The sequence below is a fragment of the Diaphorina citri genome, unplaced genomic scaffold, assembly GCF_000475195.1.
Source record: "Diaphorina citri unplaced genomic scaffold, Diaci psyllid genome assembly version 1.1 scaffold1839, whole genome shotgun sequence".
Lineage (NCBI taxonomy): Eukaryota > Metazoa > Arthropoda > Insecta > Hemiptera > Psyllidae > Diaphorina > Diaphorina citri.
Genome location: NW_007379265.1, coordinates 37,434 through 59,421, shown reverse-complemented (window position 1 = coordinate 59,421; position 21,988 = coordinate 37,434). Strand labels below are relative to the sequence as shown.

At 39.7% G+C, this 21,988-nt stretch overlaps 1 protein-coding gene across 1 annotated transcript; it reads left to right on the top strand.

Moving 5' to 3' along the window:
- Positions 1–1,173: 1,173 nt before the first annotated feature.
- On the top strand, positions 1,174–21,499 carry LOC103517412 (SEC14-like protein 2). The gene is made up of 7 exons (XM_008482444.2): positions 1,174–1,271; positions 2,812–3,006; positions 10,320–10,496; positions 11,515–11,537; positions 12,220–12,368; positions 20,174–20,325; positions 20,864–21,499. Exons 1-7 carry the CDS (start codon positions 1,214–1,216, stop codon positions 20,989–20,991), a joined length of 882 nt encoding a protein of 293 aa, XP_008480666.1. The 5' UTR covers positions 1,174–1,213; the 3' UTR covers positions 20,992–21,499.
- The last annotated feature ends 489 nt before the right edge of the window (positions 21,500–21,988 follow it).

Below are 21,988 nucleotides of genomic sequence, written 5' to 3'. Positions count from 1 at the left end.
AGGGAATTGATAAAGTCAAACTTGGATTATTCGGAACTTTTTACCGATGGAGGTTTATGTCTTTTTCTCAACCAAAGAGTTTCTCAAGATATTAGAGGTTTCATTTTGGAGATTTATAGGAGTAGAGTCTGTAGAGATTATTTCCTCAAGTATCATAAAGGTGAATATTTCACGTAAAAAGTAAGTAGAGGTTTTTGAAAAAAGGCTTAGGCGTCAAAGATAGGAGGACAGTATAACAGCCGTACGAGAGATAGCTGTCTAGGATTGCGTCCAACGTCCAAGCTAACTTTTCTGGACAAGAACTAGGTCGAGTGGATTGGAACACATCACCTGCCTTCAGGCAAACTCCATTTGTCAAGGGTCTAGGTTTTCCTTGCCCTTAGGACCAATTTAATTTGAAGAAACCATTTACTGATGAAAATTTGTAATGAAACAACGAACTGTATCCACGTTCGCCTGTACCTCTGCAAGTCGTACTCTCTACAGCCTACAGATGTTCTACATAATATTGATCTATGATTTCTCAACTATTTCACTTAAGCCTTATTTATTGCCGATGGTTCATAATATGTAGGCATTCACTTGAATCCGTGTCTTAACACACCGAGGTGATTATAGCTGATTGCTAGTAAACGATACACTTATGCTGGGCCCGTCGGCTAACAACGTTCAATGCACTGGTATGGGATTATTCTTTTTCTTCGCATTTTCCCGTGCACAGACGGGGTCGGCGTTTTTCGTCAGTCTCTCAATCAGCCCTATCTACGGTGATTTCTTTGGGCTGACATTTGGTTTTGGCTACAAATTTTACTAGTGGATGCCCTTTGCAGTGCACTCAACCTGTGCTATTTCTTTAGCAAGGGAAATTTAGACTGGTATGCTCCCTGTTTAACGTTCGTTTTTCGTCAGTCTCTCAATCAGCCCTATCTACGGTGATTTCTTTGGGCTGACATTTGGTTTTGGCTACAAATTTTACTAGTGGATACTTTGCAGTGCACTCAACCTGTGCTATTTCTTTAGCAAGGGAAATTTAGACTGGTATGCTCCCTGTTTAACGTCTGGTCTAGACTTTAGACCTCACCCCCTTAGGCTCGCATAACATAAGTACATGGGTAATTCATCATGCGAGTAAATAAGTTGCTATAATAAATATTAGCAATGCATCAAATGAGCCGTCCTATGTGTACCATTCTCTCAACTGGACATTGCTGGGATGCTGCATGCCGTCACCAAAAACGACATTATCCGACTGGTGGCGAAAACGGTCGAAGGTAAAACGAACAAGCATACGTCTAAAGGTAGAAACACTACGATCACGTCACGTGAAGTCATGGGGAGTCAGAAAGATGTAGCTCAAAGTTTTCCCATAATATTGTAGGTGATTTCGTCCAGGACAGCTACACTACTATCACGTTACGTCACGTCACGTGAGCTAATAGCTGTGTGTCTGTCTTGAATGAGATTACTGAGGTCTTATCCAGAAAATGAAGAGTAGGAGGACAGGATTAGAGAAAGTCAGCCGTTCCGAGAACTTACCTTAGTTTAAGTACGCTCCGAGCAGGAATCGAAGCTGCGACCTAGCGCTTACGGCTGATAGAGTCAGTTCTACCTGTGCCTCATATCACCAAAGTATGGAAAAGTATCTTACAAGTGTAATAGCCAATGGAAAAGCAGAATTTTGAATCTGGACGAATTAGATCGAAATATGGGATTGTAAATACTTCTCCATACTTTGGTGATATAGGGCACTGATGGTGTGTGCTCATTAGGTATCATAGTGAGTGGCTGGCCTAAGTACATAGTTACTGACACAAAGTAAGTACATTGGTACATTCTACATCTACATTGTTAATAGAATTAAGTACGCTGGACCATTGTAAGTAGAGGTACTTAACTCGACCGTAACTTAAGCAACTGGAACGGTAGCCATAGCTAATCAGTAACAAAATGTTGCAACAAACAATATGTACCAATTATTTGATACCTACCTCTACTTTAGTTTCCAAGGTCAAATTGTTTCCACGTGCTATCAAGGCAGTTAGGCAGGTTCATCTCCCTGTTCTTGTTCTTGTTTGTCTTGAACAAAGTGTGGTTCGGAGTGCACCCATCCGCTCAGCCTCGTGAAGACAGAAGCTACTTTAAAGCAGGGTCTCCAATTCAAATTTTAAAATAGGGATAGATTTGAGAAAAAATAGGGATAGATTCGGGGAAAAAAGGGATAGCATCTAATTTCTGAATCTTTTACTATTAAATACATACACATTACTATAAACACACTGCATGGTGTAAGGAATAAGATTTTTTTTTTCTTTTTTTTAGGCTGGTATGCTTAGGTTTGTTTGATTTTTTTTTCTTTCAGATTTTAATTTTATACGTATATGATTAGATTTTTTTGGCCTTGTGTTTTGGTGGCTGTTCCTAATTTCCTATACCCTCGTGCAAGTAATCCAGACTGAACCAGAGAAAATTATCAAGTCAATTCTCTGAGTGATGGAAATTCCCACAAATAATTATAAGGCCCATTTTTCTCGCTTTGGTACACCCAAGGTATTTATTCGAGGCCCTGCTTAGTGAGCACAGTAAGGCCAGCCACTCACTATCAGGTAGACCTGATCATCAGGTCTCAGGTCTAGCTGATAGAGGGATCGGCTGACTTTCTCCTATCCTGTCTTCCTCTTCTGACGAAATTCCTGTGTGCGGAGTCCAGTATGTAGGACTATTGCACCTCATTTCTGTAACGATAAGACCTCCGTTGTTCCAAGTGCTGTAATCCTTTTTAAAAAAGGAAAAATCCTTCTGTTTCTTTCTCAGGTTTCATCGAGGAGGCGCGACGTCAGGGAGAGAAACACGGCCCGGGCGCTACCAAACTAGTGGCCATATTTGACATGAGTGACTTCTCAATGAAACAGTACGCCTGGCGACCAGCGGCCGAACTAGTGCTGTGTATGCTGCAAATGTACGAGGCCAACTATCCCGAGATACTCAAGAATTGCTACGTTATCAACGGTAAGTTATTCCTCCGATGGGCAAGAAAAGACACACAATATTCCACAAAACAAAATAATAATAATAAGTAATATTTTGGCCAAATTGTCAAAAAAATATTTCATACTTCGGCTGGAATTGTAACCACGTCCTTTTGGAACACCGGGCGAGCATCTTGACCACTACACCATCGAGGCAGTTACTATGAGGAACTTTTTTTTGAAAAATCTGCTTTTTCCCTCCTGAAACCACAATTTTTTACGATTCTTAACTTGATGCAATTTTGCATCTGTCTGATTACTTATTCATCGTGAATTCAAATAAATGTGAAATAATTTATTCCACGTTCTCTCGAAAGGTTTACTACAGATCCTATGCATATTCTATATAATCTAAATGCATATGCAATATATGCATATATTATGGTTTTATGGTAATGATAATATGTAATAAGATTACTTTTATTCAACAAGTGAACATTCTGAACATGATAAACAATGGAGAAAGCGAAACAAACAAAATTGATCATAGTAGCTTGGAGGGTAGCGCGGCTGCCTTTTAAGCGCGGGTTCGATTCCCGCCCGGGGCGCACTTAGGATCGGCTGACTTTCTCCTATCCTGTCTTCCTCTTCTGACGAAATTCCTGTGTGCGGAGTCCAGTATGTAGGACTATTGCACCTCATGTCTGTAACGATAAGACGTCCGTTGTTCCAAGTCCTCTACAATTCTACACGGATCCTATAGAATTTTATTCTAAGAATAGACTGACGAAGTACCTACCCACATAAAAACCTTCACAATACTGATAGGTAATTAGTAAGTACAAGACAATGTACAAACAGTAATAAGAAAAGGCTATCCATGATCCATGTCAAATTTAATGGCCATCAACACACACAAACACTAACTTCGCCAGCCTACTTAGCTTAGTTGGTAGTGCGTCTGCCTTGTAAGCGCTAGGCCGCGGGTTCGATTCCCGCCCGGGGCGGATTTTATCCTGATGGGATAATGTTCGTTCTCGGAACGGCTGGCTTTCTCCTATCCTGTCTTCCTTCTCTCCTCGATTTCGGGACGATAAGACCATAGCAGTTAAAGTTCCCTCTGTCAAACCTCTTAAAAAAAAAAAAAAAAAAAAAAAAAAAAAAAAAAAAAAAAAAAAACAAAAAAAATGGATAAAAGTTGCACGACTACACTTCCAATGCAACCGCAATGGCTCTGAAATGTTTCTTCCTCACCATCTCTCCTCAGGTATGGCTGTGTTACACGAAGTGCTGGGCATGTACCATAGCGGCGTGTTCAAGGACGGACAACTAGTCAGCAACAAATCTACCAACAAGCAAGACCTGAAGACAATTCGCGGCGATCAAATCACTTGGATAGATGGACGGGAAACGTATTGTTCAAATATCGGGAGACTTATATCCGAAGTGGACGCGATTATCATGCGAGCCAACAGGATGGTCAATAATGGTCGAATGGGAGACTTTGTTATCAACGGACGAACCAAGGTAAGCCAGCCCAAGTTACCTTGGAAGGTATCCGAAAATTTGCGATCAAGCTTCATTTTTCTCTTGTACAGTGCGCCAGACTCCGAAAATTTGGAGAATCCAAAGGCGGGAAAATTCTGTTCAAGTCTGATGAAATTGCAGGCAATTTTTTTCAAACTGAAACTGTCAGCTACATCTAAAATTAATTAAATATTAAATGTAAATAAAAAATAATAATGTGTCTTAATGACATTAGAATTATGTAATGATTCACCTGTCTGCAATTGTCAGATGAAAGGTGAGATTAGACCACTAGGCCTTTGCAAAGAGTCATTCAAAAGACAGAGCCGTTTTTTCAGTGATTTCGGTTGATAAAGTGTTTATCGGCGTTGGGCGATCCCTGAAATAATACAAAAGTGGTTCTAGATCGGTTCAAAGTACATTATTAAGACATATAAATAAATGTACAAATTCATAAAAATAAGACAGTTCTTAATTTGAATCAGCTTTTAAACAAATAGTTTTTCAAGAGGTTTTCATTTAGACCGATTTTACTCTTTTACTATTTGGAATTTTATTAGTGTGCTGATTTTTTGGTCGATCCCATTCATCACAACTTTACCATTCGTTTTATCATTGTTCAAACCTATCAAAATCATCTCATGTGCTCTGATTCGAATGTTTCAGCCAGAAAATTCGACCCCATTGCGGCGGAAAAAATGCTGAGAGAAGTGAGTGGCCAAAACTATTTTTTATAATTCTTTGTGATGAAAGTAAGGGTATCTTTAGCCAGCCTGGTTAGCATGGTTGCTAGCGCGTCTGCCTTGTAAGCGCTAGGCCGCGGTACCCATGTTAACCAGCATCGGCACCCATAGTAGATCATACTAGGTTAGTCAGGGGCGAAAGCACGTTCAAATGCACCATTTCCCGATAGATTTCTGAAGTAAAGCAACGTTGCGCGTTGTTGGTTTTTGGATGGGTGACCCTCTGGGCAACCGCGTACTGCTGGCTTTTCCCGGCCCTACTCAGGCTGGATGATGTTAATGTGAGGAGGAGGAGGCTGATAGCTTGTCGCCGAATGGAGAATAAAAACTCTACCAAGGCAGTAATACTGTGTAGTGACGTTAAACCCCCCAAAAGCGAGCAAAAAGGAGCTTTCACAATTTGAGCAGTGACCAGTGTTATTATAGGGTTAGGTTAAACACAAAAAAGAGCTTTCTTCTTCATTGTCGTGACGTCTGAATAATTACCATTTATTTACCTTGTTTATTAAAGACCATTGTTTATCTTCTTTGTTCTAGTCACTCAAATGGCGTCAGGACTGGGGTATAGACGATCTCCAGTCTTGGACACCTCCCGAAGCCCTGGTAGATCGGTTACCCGTTGGTATCACTGGATATGACAAGGAGGGATCATGCTCTGATTCGAATGTTTCAGCCAGAAAATTCGACCCCATTGCGGCGGAAAAAATGCTGAGAGAAGTGAGTGGCCAAAACTATTTTTTATAATTCTTTGTGATGAAAGTAAGGGTATCTTTAGCCAGCCTGGTTAGCATGGTTGCTAGCGCGTCTGCCTTGTAAGCGCTAGGCCGCGGTACCCATGTTAACCAGCATCGGCACCCATAGTAGATCATACTAGGTTAGTCAGGGGCGAAAGCACGTTCAAATGCACCATTTCCCGATAGATTTCTGAAGTAAAGCAACGTTGCGCGTTGTTGGTTTTTGGATGGGTGACCCTCTGGGCAACCGCGTACTGCTGGCTTTTCCCGGCCCTACTCAGGCTGGATGAGGTTAATGTGAGGAGACTGATAGCTTGTCGCCTAATGGAGGGTAAAAACTGCGTCACCAAATACCTTAGATGTAAAGATGTGTCCAAACATAGTCGATCGACGAGGAGAAACTATGTTATCGAGGCAGTGTGGACGGTTCAGTCGACATCGATCGACGGCCGCTCGACTATGTGTGAACAAACCTTTAAACCCTTTATCCTGATCCCTTTTTCTATCGAATGGAAACTTATTTACGTTAGGTATATAAGACCAGTTTTTCTTTTCTTCCAGTCGCTCAAATGGCGTCAGGACTGGGGTATAGACGATATCCAGTCTTGGACACCTCCCGAAGCCCTGGTAGATCGGTTACCCGTTGGTATCACTGGATATGACAAGGAGGGATCGCCCGTCCTATGTGTACCATTCTCTCAACTGGACATTGCTGGGATGCTGCATGCCGTCACCAAAAACGACATTATCCGACTGGTGGCGAAAACGGTCGAAGGTAAAACGAACAAGCATACGTCTAAAGGTAGAAACACTACGATCACGTCACGTGAAGTCATGGGGAGTCAGAAAGATGTAGCTCAAAGTTTTCCCATAATATTGTAGGTGATTTCGTCCAGGACAGCTACACTACTATCACGTTACGTCACGTCACGTGAGCTAATAGCTGTGTGTCTGTCTTGAATGAGATTACTGAGGTCTTATCCAGAAAATGAAGAGTAGGAGGACAGGATTAGAGAAAGTCAGCCGTTCCGAGAACTTACCTTAGTTTAAGTACGCTCCGAGCAGGAATCGAAGCTGCGACCTAGCGCTTACGAGGCAGCTAGGCAGGCGCGCTTCCAACATAACTAGGCTGGCACTTAAGACATTTAATAAGCGATTCTTCTGTAAAGAGTGTCTTAATAGGAGACAAATTGGTCTAGACTTTAGACCTCACCCCCTTAGGCTCGCATAACATAAGTACATGGGTAATTCATCATGCGAGTAAATAAGTTGCTATAATAAATATTAGCAATGCATCAAATGAGTTTTTTACAACTTTTGCGGCCCGCCAACTCTCTACCTTGGTCTCTTGCGGCCCTCGGGTGCCCTAAGGTTGGACAACCCTGGTCTAGACTCTAGACCTCACCCCCTTAGGCTCGCATAACATAAGTACATGGGTAATTCATCATGCGAGTAAATAAGTTGCTATAATAAATATTAGCAATGCATCAAATGAGTTTTTTTACAACTGAGACGTGATGCGAAATCGATATAGACATTCACTTCAGTCAAAGGGAATTGATAAAGTCAAACTTGGATTATTCGGAACTTTTTACCGATGGAGGTTTATGTCTTTTTCTTAACCAAAGAGTTTCTCAAGATATTAGAGGTTTCATTTTGGAGATTTATAGGAGTAGAGTCTGTAGAGATTATTTCCTCAAGTATCATAAAGGTGAATATTTCACGTAAAAAGTATATTAGAGGTTTCATTTTGGAGATTTATAGGAGTAGAGTCTGTAGAGATTATTTCCTCAAGTATCATAAAGGTGAATATTTCACGTATAAAGTAGAGGTTTTTGAAAAAAGGCTTAGGCGTCAAAGATAGGAGGACAGTATAACAGCCGTACGAGAGATAGCTGTCTAGGATTGCGTCCAACGTCCAAGCTAACTTTTCTGGACAAGAACTAGGTCGAGTGGATTGGAACACATCACCTGCCTTCAGGCAAACTCCATTTGTCAAGGGTCTAGGTTTTCCTTGCCCTTAGGACCAATTTAATTTGAAGAAACCATTTACTGATGAAAATTTGTAATGAAACAACGAACTGTATCCACGTTCGCCTGTACCTCTGCAAGTCGTACTCTCTACAGCCTACAGATGTTCTACATAATATTGATCTATGATTTCTCAACTATTTCACTTAAGCCTTATTTATTGCCGATGGTTCATAATATGTAGGCATTCACTTGAATCCGTGTCTTAACACACCGAGGTGATTATAGCTGATTGCTAGTAAACGATACACTTATGCTGGGCCCGTCGGCTAACAACGTTCAATGCACTGGTATGGGATTATAAGTACATAGTTACTGACACAAAGTAAGTACATTGGTACATTCTACATCTACATTGTTAATAGAATTAAGTACGCTGGACCATTGTAGAGGTACTTAACTCGACCGTAACTTAAGCAACTGGAACGGTAGCCATAGCTAATCAGTAACAAAATATGTATTGCAACAAACAATATGTACCAATTAGCAGCCCGAAGGTGTCTGCCACGTGGGAGGCCTGAGTTCGATCCACGGCAAAGTCGATTTTTTTTTAGAGGTTTGATAGAGGGATCTGTAACCGCTAAGTTCTTATCGTCCCGAAAACGAAGAGAGAAAGAAGACACGATAGGAGAAAGCCAGCCATTCCGAGAACGAACCTTATCCGTCCAGGATAATATTCGCCCCGGACGAGAATCGAACCCGCGACCTAGCGCTTATAAGGCGGAAGCTCTAGCCTCCAAGCTAACAAGGCTGGCTGAAATATTTTTTTATTTAATTTAATTTGAGATCTCTTTATGGGTAAAATTTTGCAACCAACTTTTAAGCCGCCTTTACTCGGCCGATTTACTTCAAACTAATGTCTCTACAATTCTACACGGATCCTATAGAATTTTATTCTAAGAATAGACTGACGAAGTACCTACCCACATAAAAACCTTCACAATACTGGTAGGTAATTAGTAAGTACAAGACAATGTACAAACAGTAATAAAAAGGCTATCCATGATCCATGTTAAATTTAATGGCCATCAAACACACAAACACTAACTTCTAGTGATTGGTGTAAGATTAGGAAAAGGCATTTCGTAATTTTCATTGGAAAACTGAATTTTTATTGAGAGTTTTTTTTTCGCAGAGTTGCCTAAATAATAATAAATTAATGTAATTATATCAACCGTAATTGCTCCCTCTATGAAACCTCTACAGAAAAGCAGACAGACACCGAAGCGAATACAATAGTCCGTCCACTATACCTTTTATTATTAGTAATAATAAAGGAAGGACGGACTAAAAAGCAATCAAATTTCGACGAAGACGATAGTTCCTAATATTTCGACTGTTCTGTCTGTTTCAGTTACGCCGAAATGTGGCAGATGTGTGCACCCAACCTCATCAGAATGATCATTTTCTACTGCGGTGGCTATCAGGTCAGTATGGGCTATAGCCCGATATATCGATCTTGTCAGGGCCATATTTATGGGGGGACGAGAGGCCCCCCCCTCGAGCTTCATTTTTCTTCTTAACTGTACGTCAAACTCCGAACATTTGGGAGGGACTCTCAGACTCCGACAATTTGGGGTCGAGGGGAGGACTCAAATAACCTATCAGGTCAGTATGGGCTATAGGCCGATATATCGATCTTGTCAGGGCCATATTTATGGGGGGACGAGAGGCCCCCCCCCTCGAGCTTCATTTTTCTTCTTAACTGTACGTCAAACTCCGAACATTAGGGAGGGACTCTCAGACTCCGAAAATTTGGGGTCGAGGGGAGGACTCAAATAAAACCATGTTGAAATATTACATCTTCATCTTGAGCATCCGAAAATTTGCGATCAAGCTTCATTTTTCTCTTGTACAGTGCGCCAGACTCCGAAAATTTGGAGAATCCAAAGGCGGGAAAATTCTGTTCAAGTCTGATGAAATTGCAGGCAATTTTTTTCAAACTGAAACTGTCAGCTACATCTAAAATTAATTAAATATTAAATGTAAATAAATAATAATAATGTGTCTTAATGACATTAGAATTATGTAATGATTCACCTGTCTGCAATTGTCAGATGAAAGGTGAGATTAGACCACTAGGCCTTTGCAAAGAGTCATTCAAAAGACAGAGCCGTTTTTTCAGTGATTTCGGTTGATAAGTTCTCGGAACGGCTGGCTTTCTCCTATCCTGTCCTCCTTCTCTCTTCAATTTTGGAACTATAAGACCTATTCGTTGTTACATTTTCCCCCTAAAAAAGTGTTTAGACTGCAAGAGTAAAGGGATTGTTCAGTCTCATTCTGGCAGGATAAACAAGGTATATTCTATTCTATTCCAGCGCCCAAAGTATTCACCCTAGCGTGGCGCGTCGTGAAGAAATTCCTACATGAATACACCATCTCCAAGATTCACCTCTATCGGGCTGAGCCGGCTAAATGGAGGCCGATCCTATTGGAGCAGATGGAGGAGGATATGTGGCCGGCGAGCATGGGAGGGGCCGGACGAGATCCGGATGGTAATCCGCGCTGTCTGACCAAGGTGAGATTGATTGCTGGCTACGGCTTGTGGTTGGGCACGTCTGGGATTATTTATGATATTCTGAAAAAAATCGGATGAAACTCACGACAGATGGGAACGGGCCTTTAGTGGACAGTTGATTTTGTTGTATTTTTTCTTTCTGTATAATTGCTATGGTCTGTAGTGACTGGGGCTTTGGTGACCACTTAACTTTTAATACTGTGAGATTTAATTGTTACCTACTCGTATTTGTTTGTTAGACGTCCAAGTTTATCTCAACCAGTAGAACAATAGGTTTTTATTATTATTTTTTTATTTAAAGCTTACGGGATATAGATCCCATTTTACAATATTAGTATTACCTACACTAGAATATTAACACATAAAAAGTGACTACCTACATTAAACATAAAAAAAACTGACTAGATAAATACAGAGAATTGAGGGAGTACAAATCTAACATTAAATTACCTACCAACAAGAAAGTGAAAAAATAAAAATATATAAAAAATAAAAAGAGACTAGATTAGGTTTGACTATCACACTTTGATGTTTACAGACAAATAGATCAAGGCCCACATCACTTGCTTTATTCCCCATGGACTGAAACCTTTGTAAATGTTGCTTAACTTTAGTTTTAGTGATCCATTGGGAATAGGTGCATTCTTATGAGTCTTCAAGCCTCATCGCTCCTTTTTAACTTCTCTATTCTATTCTCTTACTTAACATTCCCTCTCTCAACCCCTTCTAGATTCCACAAATCGGCAAGGTGCCCAAATCCATGTACATGAAGAAGCCCATTGACAAATCTCTAGAGGAGAATTACACACAGGCGTGTGTTAAGAAGGGGGAGAAGCTGAGTCTGGACTTTATTGCCCCTCAGGAAGGATACTTTCTCAAGTAAGTATTGCATGAGTGACTCCATTTGCGTGTATCATAAAGGCACAGTGATTTGAATACTATTCTAGTTCTTTAAGGAAGTCGGTTGGGGGAAAGCGGCTGACGAGATCCGGATGGTAATCCGCGCTGTCTGACCAAGGTGAGATTGATTGCTGGCTACGGCTTGTGGTTGGGCACGTCTGGGATTATGTATGATATTCTGAAAAAAATCGGATGAAACTCACGACAAATGGGAACGGGCCTCTAGTAGACAATTGATTTTGTTGTAATTTTTTCTTTCTGTATAATTGCTATGGTCCGTAGTGACTGGGGCTTTGGTGACCACTCAACTTATAAGACTATGAGATTTAATTGTTACCTACTCGTATTTGTTTGTTAGACGTCCAAGTTTATCTCAACCAGTAGAACAATAGGTTTTTTTATTACATGTATTAATGGCCACTAAATACTATAGTCTTCAGTGACGGTGGTTTTACCCTCACCCTTCAAGCTACCATGAAATGTTGCTTAACTTTAGTGATCCATTGGGAATAGGTGCATTCTTATGAGTCTTCAAGCCTCATTGCTCCTTTTTTAACCTGCCTCGGTGGTGTAGTGGTCAAGGCGCTCGCCTGGTAAACAGGAGGGCGTGGGTTCAATCCCAGCCGAGGTATCGAATTTTATCCTCAATATAATTTGAGAATTTGACCACAATAATAGTAGTAGCCCACTGCCTATTCGCTTTTCAGTCCTATTCGAGCAGTATAAATAAGCACTATTATTATTATTAACTTCTCTATTCTATTCTCTTATTTAACATTCCCTCTCTCAACCCCTTCTAGATTCCACAAATCGGCAAGGTGCCCAAATCCATGTACATGAAGAAGCCCATCGACAAATCTCTAGAGGAGAACTACACCCAGGCGTGTGTTAAGAAGGGGGAGAAGCTGAGTCTGGACTTTATTGCCCCTCAGGAAGGATACTTTCTCAAGTAAGATTGCATGAGTGACTCCATATGCGTGTATCATAAAGGCACAGTGATTTGAATACTATTCTAGTTCTTTAAGGAAGTCGGTTGGGGGAAAGCGGCCTAATTATAATAAATAAACCTCCGAGTGGGTATCACACTAGGCTTGCACGCAGGAGGTCCGGGTTCGATTCCCGGCGGGGTCGAGGTTTTTTTCGGCTCTGTGCTTGGAGTTCGGGGTGCACTCAGACTCGTGAGGACAATTGAGTAGCTACTTTAATCGAGTAGCGACCAGTGGCGGCATTACAAGTCGAAGAGACGAGCGATAATGAAAGTATGGAACAATAATCGGGCAAAAAGCTCCTTGAATTTGATGGCACATTCGTTCTCCTTTGACAATCTTAGTAATGCTGTGATATCCACAAAAATTGTGAAGAAGCTCTCAGCTTCACCACAAATAAATCATGATTTAGATTTAGATTTTAGATGAAAATAAATAAATGCCGTTTCTTTGTGTTATATAATATATCACAACTTTATCAATGTCGAGAACGCCTCTGTTATGGATTACATTTTCATATCATTTTTATTAAACGTCTAAAAATAAAAGCAGTACGGGTAGGTAGGTATACCTTCATAGTTCATACCTACAAAAATATGAGTATTGTCATCAAAATAAATGGTAGGAAACGTTCTTTTTATCATTGACATTTCAAACATGAAGTTTTCTGGCTTTTATTTTTCTACGCTTTACTTTCCCCTCCCTCTTTATCTATCTCTCCCTGCCTCTCTCTCTCTCTCTTTCTCTCCCTCTTTTCCTATCCCTTCCACCTTATTTAGTCCATAAGACCGAAATCTACGTGAAATTTATTTCCTTTCCTGGAAATTGAATTTGAATTATTGACCAATGGCGTAGTGGTTAGCACTGTGGACTTCGGATCTTCAGGTTGGTGGTTTGAGTTGCAAGTTGTAAAATTTGATGAGGTGTATTGATCGGGGGAACGACATTTGGGACATTCCATTCAACATGACTTAGCACAAGGAAAATTCCTTCAGATTTCCTGGAAATCATTTGCCAGAGGTTACCTTACCTTACATAACTACCTATGAACTACCATTTTAGGTTTCAAGTAGGTAGTAGGTGTACGTATACCCTGTATGGAAGTACCTACCTATAAAGTAGTTGCGCGTGATATAATATCATTAGATATTGCTCCCCTTGAGTTCAAATAACTCCAAATGAAAAATAAATGAAACTTTTTTCAGAAAAGAAAAAAAAAATATCACAAATAACTTTTCAACTTTTTTTGTTCACAAAGTTTTAATTATTTGCAGTTTGGTTTCCAAGAGGAAAATTATACCCGAGGAAACTTTATTTCTTCGAGTCTTCTTTAGTTTTTATTTTCTCTAAAGATCTTGCAAAATACTTTTGACTTATTGTGTTTTATTAAAAGTTTTCTACTCTCTCCCATTATTTTCTTCTTGATTTCTAGCACCTCCGTTCCGGTGCGATTATTTTGTATTTTTCGATGTTCACTGCCTGCTGTTGTTCCTGGGGTTTTTCCTGATATCAAATTTGTTCCTGATTTACACAAATTACCTACAAGTGTGACGCCGAGGCCTACAAATAAAAAGCAGATAACATGTTGTTATTTATTTTTTCATTTTATTTGTAAGCTCAGCCATCACGGACTTGACTCGTATGGTTATCTTCTATGTAACATGTAAACTGGTAGGCAAATAACATTATCATTTCCCCAAGTGTTTGATACCCCCGCTTTCCGTTAACAAGCAGAATCACAGGATATCACAGGGCACTTCATAGCGGTGTTATCTATCCCTCACGTCATATGCTTCAAACAGACGTCACTTAGACCTGCTCTGAATAGCCATTCTATGGAAACGTGATACCCGCCCTGCTCTCGTACAAAGTACGTTATCCTGTTTCACATTTTAACATCATGCTCTCTGCTTTGCATACAATTTCAAATTCAACTCGACAACAAGACGTCTTTGAATAATTTCGAGTTTCCTATTCATAAATTCTCAATTCAAGTCTCTTATTGAAACTGCGTTCGTTTCATATTTGTTATTTATGATTTCAAGCATACATATTTATCATGCCATGTGAGTATCGCTTGGTATTGGGTTTCATATGGTATACAGGGTCCTGGGAACATCGTGAAGGACATTCAACTTGAAAAGCTCGAATACCCTGTAGAAAGACACTGATTTTGCAAACACATCAAGAGTTCCCTTCCCTTTGGATTCAAATTTCCAGTGTTGCACAGTGAACTTGACCGTCTGATTTTGTTGGAATCACTTTCTGAACATCATGGTTTTTTAAGTGGACCTACAATCTACATCATTATTTACATACAAAATGTTTGATGAATTCATGTTATAAGGTTTCAGGTATTCCTTATCCAAATACCTAAAAACAGGACATCAAAAATAGGCAAACTTCCTTGTATTTTGAATTTTTGAACCATTCCCTTATCATAACTATCCAACACAATCATAATACATATTATTTTATCTAAGTTGGGAATGAACGCAATATCGGAACATCGAAAACAGTGAGCGTCAGTTCCCATAATTAGGTGTCAGGTGGGTGCAATCAGCACCAAAACATATCCATTTAGAACGTCAGGAGTATTTGAGCTCGAAATTTGTTTTGTACTAACACAGGGTGTTCAAATAAATTATGCAGTTGAACGTTCCAGAATAATTTGTCAAGAAAGGCAGACTAGAATGGAATATGACATGGATAGAACGTTACACTGTGTAATTTAGATAGGGTGTTCTTGAAGCAGAGGAACGTTTCTGAAATCCTTGAAGAAATTGGTGTTCAGAAATTTCAGTAGGTTTTGAAGGAGTTATGGTAAGGCAAGTTAGTGATCATCAATTTGTAACGAAATTAAGACAGACGGCCTCCTACTTATTTCAGGGTGCACTCAGGACAATTTTATTGTCCTGGTAAGCCCAGTTATCGTAGAGCTGGATGAAACCCCAGTAAAAAGACAATTTAAAGTGAAGCCTGACATGACCTTATCTGTGTAGTGTGTACTTTCAAATCGTGTTAGTGTTAACGGTTAACCCCACATACCAGCCTGTGTTAGTGTTAACGGTTAACCCTACATACCAGCCAGTGTTAGTTGGTAAACTAACCACAGGCCTGACATTAAAGTGTCATTTGATAAAAATGTCAGTGGAGTACGACCAACGGTGCGGTACGACTTGGACTCCGAATGTATTGAGATAATTGGACATACACAGTAGTTTAACTACACAAATATGTATGTAAACCATACAACCCCAAATAAAGCAAAACACAATATTGCCTAATTATTATTCTTAGTTCATATTAGAATAAATTATGATTGGGAAAAGAGTCACATCCACTAATTTCACTAAACTGAATAGTGGAGACGCCAAAACTCCTGCAATATGTGCATCAAAAATGTTTCAAATTCGGATTCCCCACCATTCGATGGAATGATGGAATCATATTTGAATATTTTGTCAAAACACTTCTGCTTTTACGTAAAACATGCCTACCATCGAAAGCAAACTCTATTAACTGTTAGGATAATGAGGCATCTTGTTTTTAAGCTAACGGACGGTCTAATAAAAGCTCTTCTTGTACCATGGGATTTACAGATTTAAATAAAGAATGTATCTTGTCCGGAATTTCGTACAAATCTTTTCACTACGCCGTATAAGAACCGTCTTTTCAATTTTTCAATCCGTGAATAATGCTGCTTCACGCTATGCACCATGTATCAAAAATAATTAACGAAAAAATAAATAAATAATAGGTATCCCAAGTATCTACGTATAATTTGTCATACGTAGTAATCACAGGAGATATTCCTGTTGTGTATAAAATGAACGTATCTACTACATAATTATGTAACGTATCTACCTACATATATGTAGGTGTACATAGTTTTGTACATAACTTGGGTAAATTAATACCTAAATAGACGTCGGGTGTTGGGATTGCCTTGTGAGTGGGAGCTTCACAAAATGTCCAGCAATTCACGGTCAATTTTGAAAGACAAGACAGCATGACCGATGTTTTTCAGTCCTCGACTTTTCATAGCACCTCAGATTTTCTTCGGCAATTCGTATTAGGTACATATCAAAGTACAGACTTTAACATAAAAATAATAATATATACGATTTATTGGTTCGTACCTACTCGTATTTTTCCGGGAGCAGAAAAATTCAGTCAGAGAATCTCCGTCTAGGCCGGGATCCGAACCCAGCACCTCCATTTTGAGAGTTAATATTCAACTATTCTGTGTTGAACTGAGGACATTACATCCCAGGTATATCAGCAAGAACACTTGTGACATATACTTGTAACAGGATATCAGTAACCCGCGGTTAGTGAGAGCTATGTTACGGTCTGGCACACAATGACTATGACCTTGCACAATACACATAGGTAGTTTAGGCAGGTACACCGATATTGCCAAAACCAAATACCGACTTACCTAGCCATTAGAGTTCTCTAGGTAGGTACCAAAACCAAATATGTACCGAATTACCTAGTCATTACAGTGCTCTAGGTAGGTCCCCTAAACTCGAACTGGTAGGTACCTATTACTTCAATACCTTGTACAACCATATAACATAGGGATAATGTAGGTAAAATGGCACTTTAGATTTATTAAAAACACTTGGGCTCATTAAAAACAACTCGTTTTCAACCTGAACAACAATAAAAGTAAAAGCAATAATAATAAAAAGATAAATAGGTAGTTATTATAAGGTACATACCTATCATTTGGAGCACTAATTCTAATGAGGGAGGAACCTGTTCTTGCAAATTATCCCAGTTATTATGTAGATTAAATGTAGGAACTTACCTACATTACCTACCAACTGATAAAGTGAGTAGGTACCTATAGTTTAATTCTCGTACTTTAGGCTAATGAGGGAGGAACCTGTTCTTGCAAATTATCCCAGTTATTAGGTAGATTAAATGTAGGAACCTACCTACATTACGCTATTTCCTTGGTACCAACTGATAAAGTGAGTAGGTACCTACCTATAGTTTAATCACGTATAATATCTCTAGTAGCGCGGTCAAACTTTTTTGACTTGGCGGGGCGGAGCGCTACCGCGCTCCTTAATTCTCGTACTTTAGGCTTTAACGTCACTACCTAAAGTGCTAAGGTTTTAGTGAGGCTTTTAGTACTATTTTTTTTTATTATTATTATTACAGAAATTCTAAAATAACTCAAAGTATTTACCTATCTACATTTTAGACTTGGGGAGGTACACCTTAAGCATTAGGTAATTACTGAGATTAGACACTGTCAGTCCCACCAATTTAGTCATTTACTGATAAGACTTGGCGTCATTGAGCTATAGGTATGTACATACTAGAGTTATACCTATATGTAGGTATGTCCCACCAATTTAGTCATTTACTGATAAGACTTGGCGTCATTGAGCTATAGGTATGTACATACTAGAGTTATACCTATATGTAGGTAGGTACATTTTTATTCTATCAATTTGAAGAATCGTGTAGGTGCACTTTCATTCTATTTACTTTAGACCTGTGAAGTAAGAAGCACTTATTCCTGTCCTCACGCGGGAGACCCGGGTTCAGTTCCCGGCGGGGTCAAGAAATTTGTATCATGCACATGATTGATTCCGTGACTGGCTGTTGCGGGGCCCACTCAGCCTCGTGAGGAAAATGAGTAGCTATGACTCATAAATGCGCATAGCGACCGGTGCCAGCATGGTAGGTAAACATTGGTTGTTAGGATTATTGAGATACTTATTGTGAAAAATCCTACAATGCTGCAGTGAGCACCAAAGTTGTGACATAATAACACAAAGAAACTGAATTTACATTACATTACACTTATTCATGTCTACCTCTTGCACGTTTAACTTATAGATACTTCATTTTACGTAGGTACTTACCTAATTCAAATTTGTAAGATACTTCATTTTACGTAGGTACTTACCTAATTCAAATAATTAATACTCCCTTACATCGAAATTATCCAAATCGTTAATTAACATCCACAAATGCCTCGAAGTATAAACATTGGATTTTAGGATTATTGAGATATTGGGAAAATCCTACAATGCTGCAGTGAGCACCAAAGTTGTGACATAATAACACAATCTGCATTTACATTACATTACACTTATTCCTGTCTACCTCTTGCACGTTTAACTTATAGATAGGTACCTAGGATGCTTTGTTTGCTTTGTAAGATACTTAAATATACGTAGCTACTTACCTAATTCAAATAATTAATACCCCCTTACATCGAAATTCTCCAAATCGTTAATTAACATTCACAAATGCCTCGAAGACTCTGTCACTGGGAACCCATGTAATTAATTCCGCCAGAAACTTTTGAAATGTGTTTCCTTTTCATTCTGTGTTCTGTGTTCATGCTCATTGTTTTCATATTCTCTCACAGAATGTCTCTCGACAAAAGAACCCCCAGATCTTCGTGTGGTGAAGTGACATTTATGTATCACGACGTTCTCTTGTTCAGTTCACACTGTGGAACGATCATAAATATTAATTATCCGCCGGCAGCCGTTTTCAAATTATACTAGGGGACGTTTCAGGCAAATTATGGAATAGAACAGGATAGAATAGAATAAGAATATACCTTGTTTATCCTGCCAGAATGAGACTGAAAAGTGCCTTTACTCCCGCAGGCAAGTTATCTCCTTCTTTTCATATTTTTTTTCTTTCTCCTTTAGGTTGTTTAAAACTACGGACGTTCGCGCCGAGAAATTATCTTCAAATGTGTTGATCTGCTAGGAACAGTTTAGGTTTCTATTTAATATACCTTGTTTATCCTGCCAGAATGAGACTGAAAAGTGCCTTTACTCCCGCAGGCAAGTTATCTCCTTCTTTTCATATTTTTTTTTTCTCCTTTAGGTTGTTTAAAACTACGGACGTTCGCGCCGAGAAATTATCTTCAAATGTGCTGATCTGCTAGGAACAGTTTAGGTTTCTATTTTTTTTTACCCATGCTGGTTTAGTTTGGTCTCTTTAAGTCCAAGGTACAACCTACAAATGGTCTCAATTCTGAATACAGATTCAATTTCATGGCCTCTTACCGCAAAGCTCCAGATTTCCCCTGATAGTTCTTGGAACATCTTTTGAAACGAAACTACTTATTGGGAGAACTTTCCTTTCGCAAAGTTTGTTTGGAACGGCAAAACCTGATATCGGGAGACCCTTTTCCTATTGAGCTTTGTTTTCGTGACCAGCTTGAACAATGGACATTATGCTGATTTCACAATCTTCAAAGGTTTCTGCTTTATTTTGTCTTCAGAGAGTAGACCAGAGTCGCAGACTAATATTTCACGGCAGCATAGTATATAGGTAAATTGAATTTATATTTGCTTACAAACGGCTATACCTATGTGTGGGAAACCGCTCTGTGAGGTTGTTTTTACATTATGCTGATTTCACAATCTTCAAAGGTTTCTGCTTTATTTTGTCTTCAGAGAGTAGACCAGAGTCGCAGACTAATATTTCACATTAGACACGGGTCACACAGGGCACGGGGTAGATACGTTTGCTATTCATTTTTGCTGCTTTTCCTAAAAAGGTTTTCGTTTGTATGATACAATTTTTTTGCCCCGCCGGGAATCGAACCCGGGTCTCCCGCGTGCAAGGTTAACGCAGTGACCACTACACCATGGGGAACTCCCGAGGCCACTTTTTTTATAACAATAATTTTCATTTATTTATACAATTCATTCTTATTTTCATTTATTTATACAATTCATTCTTATTTTCATTTCATTTCTCTCCGTTTCAGATGGTGTTTCCAGTCGGTAGGTCACGACATCAAGTTCGGTATCTCATGTAAAGACATGGACGGCAAGTGTCACCAAATCATCCCCATACACCGCGTGTCATCTCATTTGAACGAAGAGGTTGGGGTCCTCGAATGTCCCGCACCTGCTACCTGTAAGTTTTATGAGAAAAACCTGCCGAATCGGTTCGTGTAAAGATACACAGGCGCGCTTACTGGAACTTAGCCTGGCGCACTGCCGTGCGCTTAGATTCCAACGAACCAAGCAAGTTTAAAAAACTTAGCTTTGGGGGGTAGCACGCCTGCCTTGTTAGCGGGAGTTGTTGTTGTAGCGACTTTACCGAATGGTGATGGCAGAATAAAGAAAATATATCTGTTTGTATGAGCCATACACCGGGGTGATGGTCTCTAGCCATGTTTAATTGGCTCGTCCTGAACCGCAGTCAACCATCGTGAGGACTTGTGCTTGGTCTTTAAAAGCAGGGAGAACCCTTTGAAGAACTGCCAGCTAGTTAGACTGGTTAGGGTTAGCTGTTCTCCTCACAGCCAGACGCTAGTCTATTCTATACCATCAGCTAAACTCCATACAGCCCACTCTGAGGCTAACGTGTAGGGGCAAACAGGCCCAAAAGATGGGTTATACGAATCTACGAAAACCTACTTCAACTTCACCTTTTTGCTCTCTCATTTCAGACACCGTCACATTCGACAATACCTACAGTATACTGAGGAACAAGAGTCTTCACTACAATATTTCAGTGGGACTCCCTCTACCCGATGCCAAAGACATGGTCATATCGGCCGATGATAACAACCAGTGAACAGTCGCCTCAACCAATCAGAGAGAAGAACTATCAGAGCCAATGGAAGAGAAGAAAGAAAAATTCTCAGCCAATTGGAAAGAAGAATGAAAGCTGTTGAGAAAAGCAGAGAAAAGAAAGAAAAAACTCCATGAGCCCCCCTGAAACAGATGAAAATGTTGGAAGATGGAGAGATTGCTACAACAACAAGACAAAAGAAAAAATGCTCAGCCAGAGAGAAGAATGAAAGTTGGCCAGTCATGCCTAAAGAAGAATGAAAACGATCTCGGAGAAGAATGAAAAATGCCGAGCCAATCCAATGAACTGGACCTTTGGGGGGAGAGAATGAAGAACAACATATGGAGAAGAACAACATTTGACCCTTCAAATAAATTTGAGAAGGTCAATGCTAAGTGCAATCTGCCTGATAGCTACCCAGCGTAGACCTCACATACCAGCCTGTGTTAGGGTTAATGGTTAACCCCACATACCAGCCTGTGTTAGGGTTAATGGTTAACACTACATACCAGCCTGTTTTTTTTTTACCCATGCTGGTTTAGTTTGGTCTCTTTAAGTCCAAGGTACAACCTACAAATGGTCTCAATTCTGAATACAGATTCAATTTCATGGCCTCTTACCGCCTTGCCTCTTGAAAATCCCCAGCAGTAGGCAGCATAGTATATAGGTAAATTGAATTTATATTTGCTTACAAACGGCTATACCTATGTGTGGGAAACCGCTCTGTGAGGTTGTTTTCCGTCATAAAGTTAAGAACCGCTGAATTTGCAATAATGATGTAGTATTGTATGAGCTTGCCATATGGTTTCGAGAGTTAAAATCTCTCAAACATGTACTTTGTAATGCAACACACAACATAGGGCATTAGAAGAAGCATCAGAAAACACCACATACCAGCCTGTGTTAGGGTTAATGGTTAACCCCACATACCAGCCTGTGTTAGGGTTAATGGTTAACCCCACATACCAGCCTGTGTTAGGGTTAATGGTTAACCCCACAT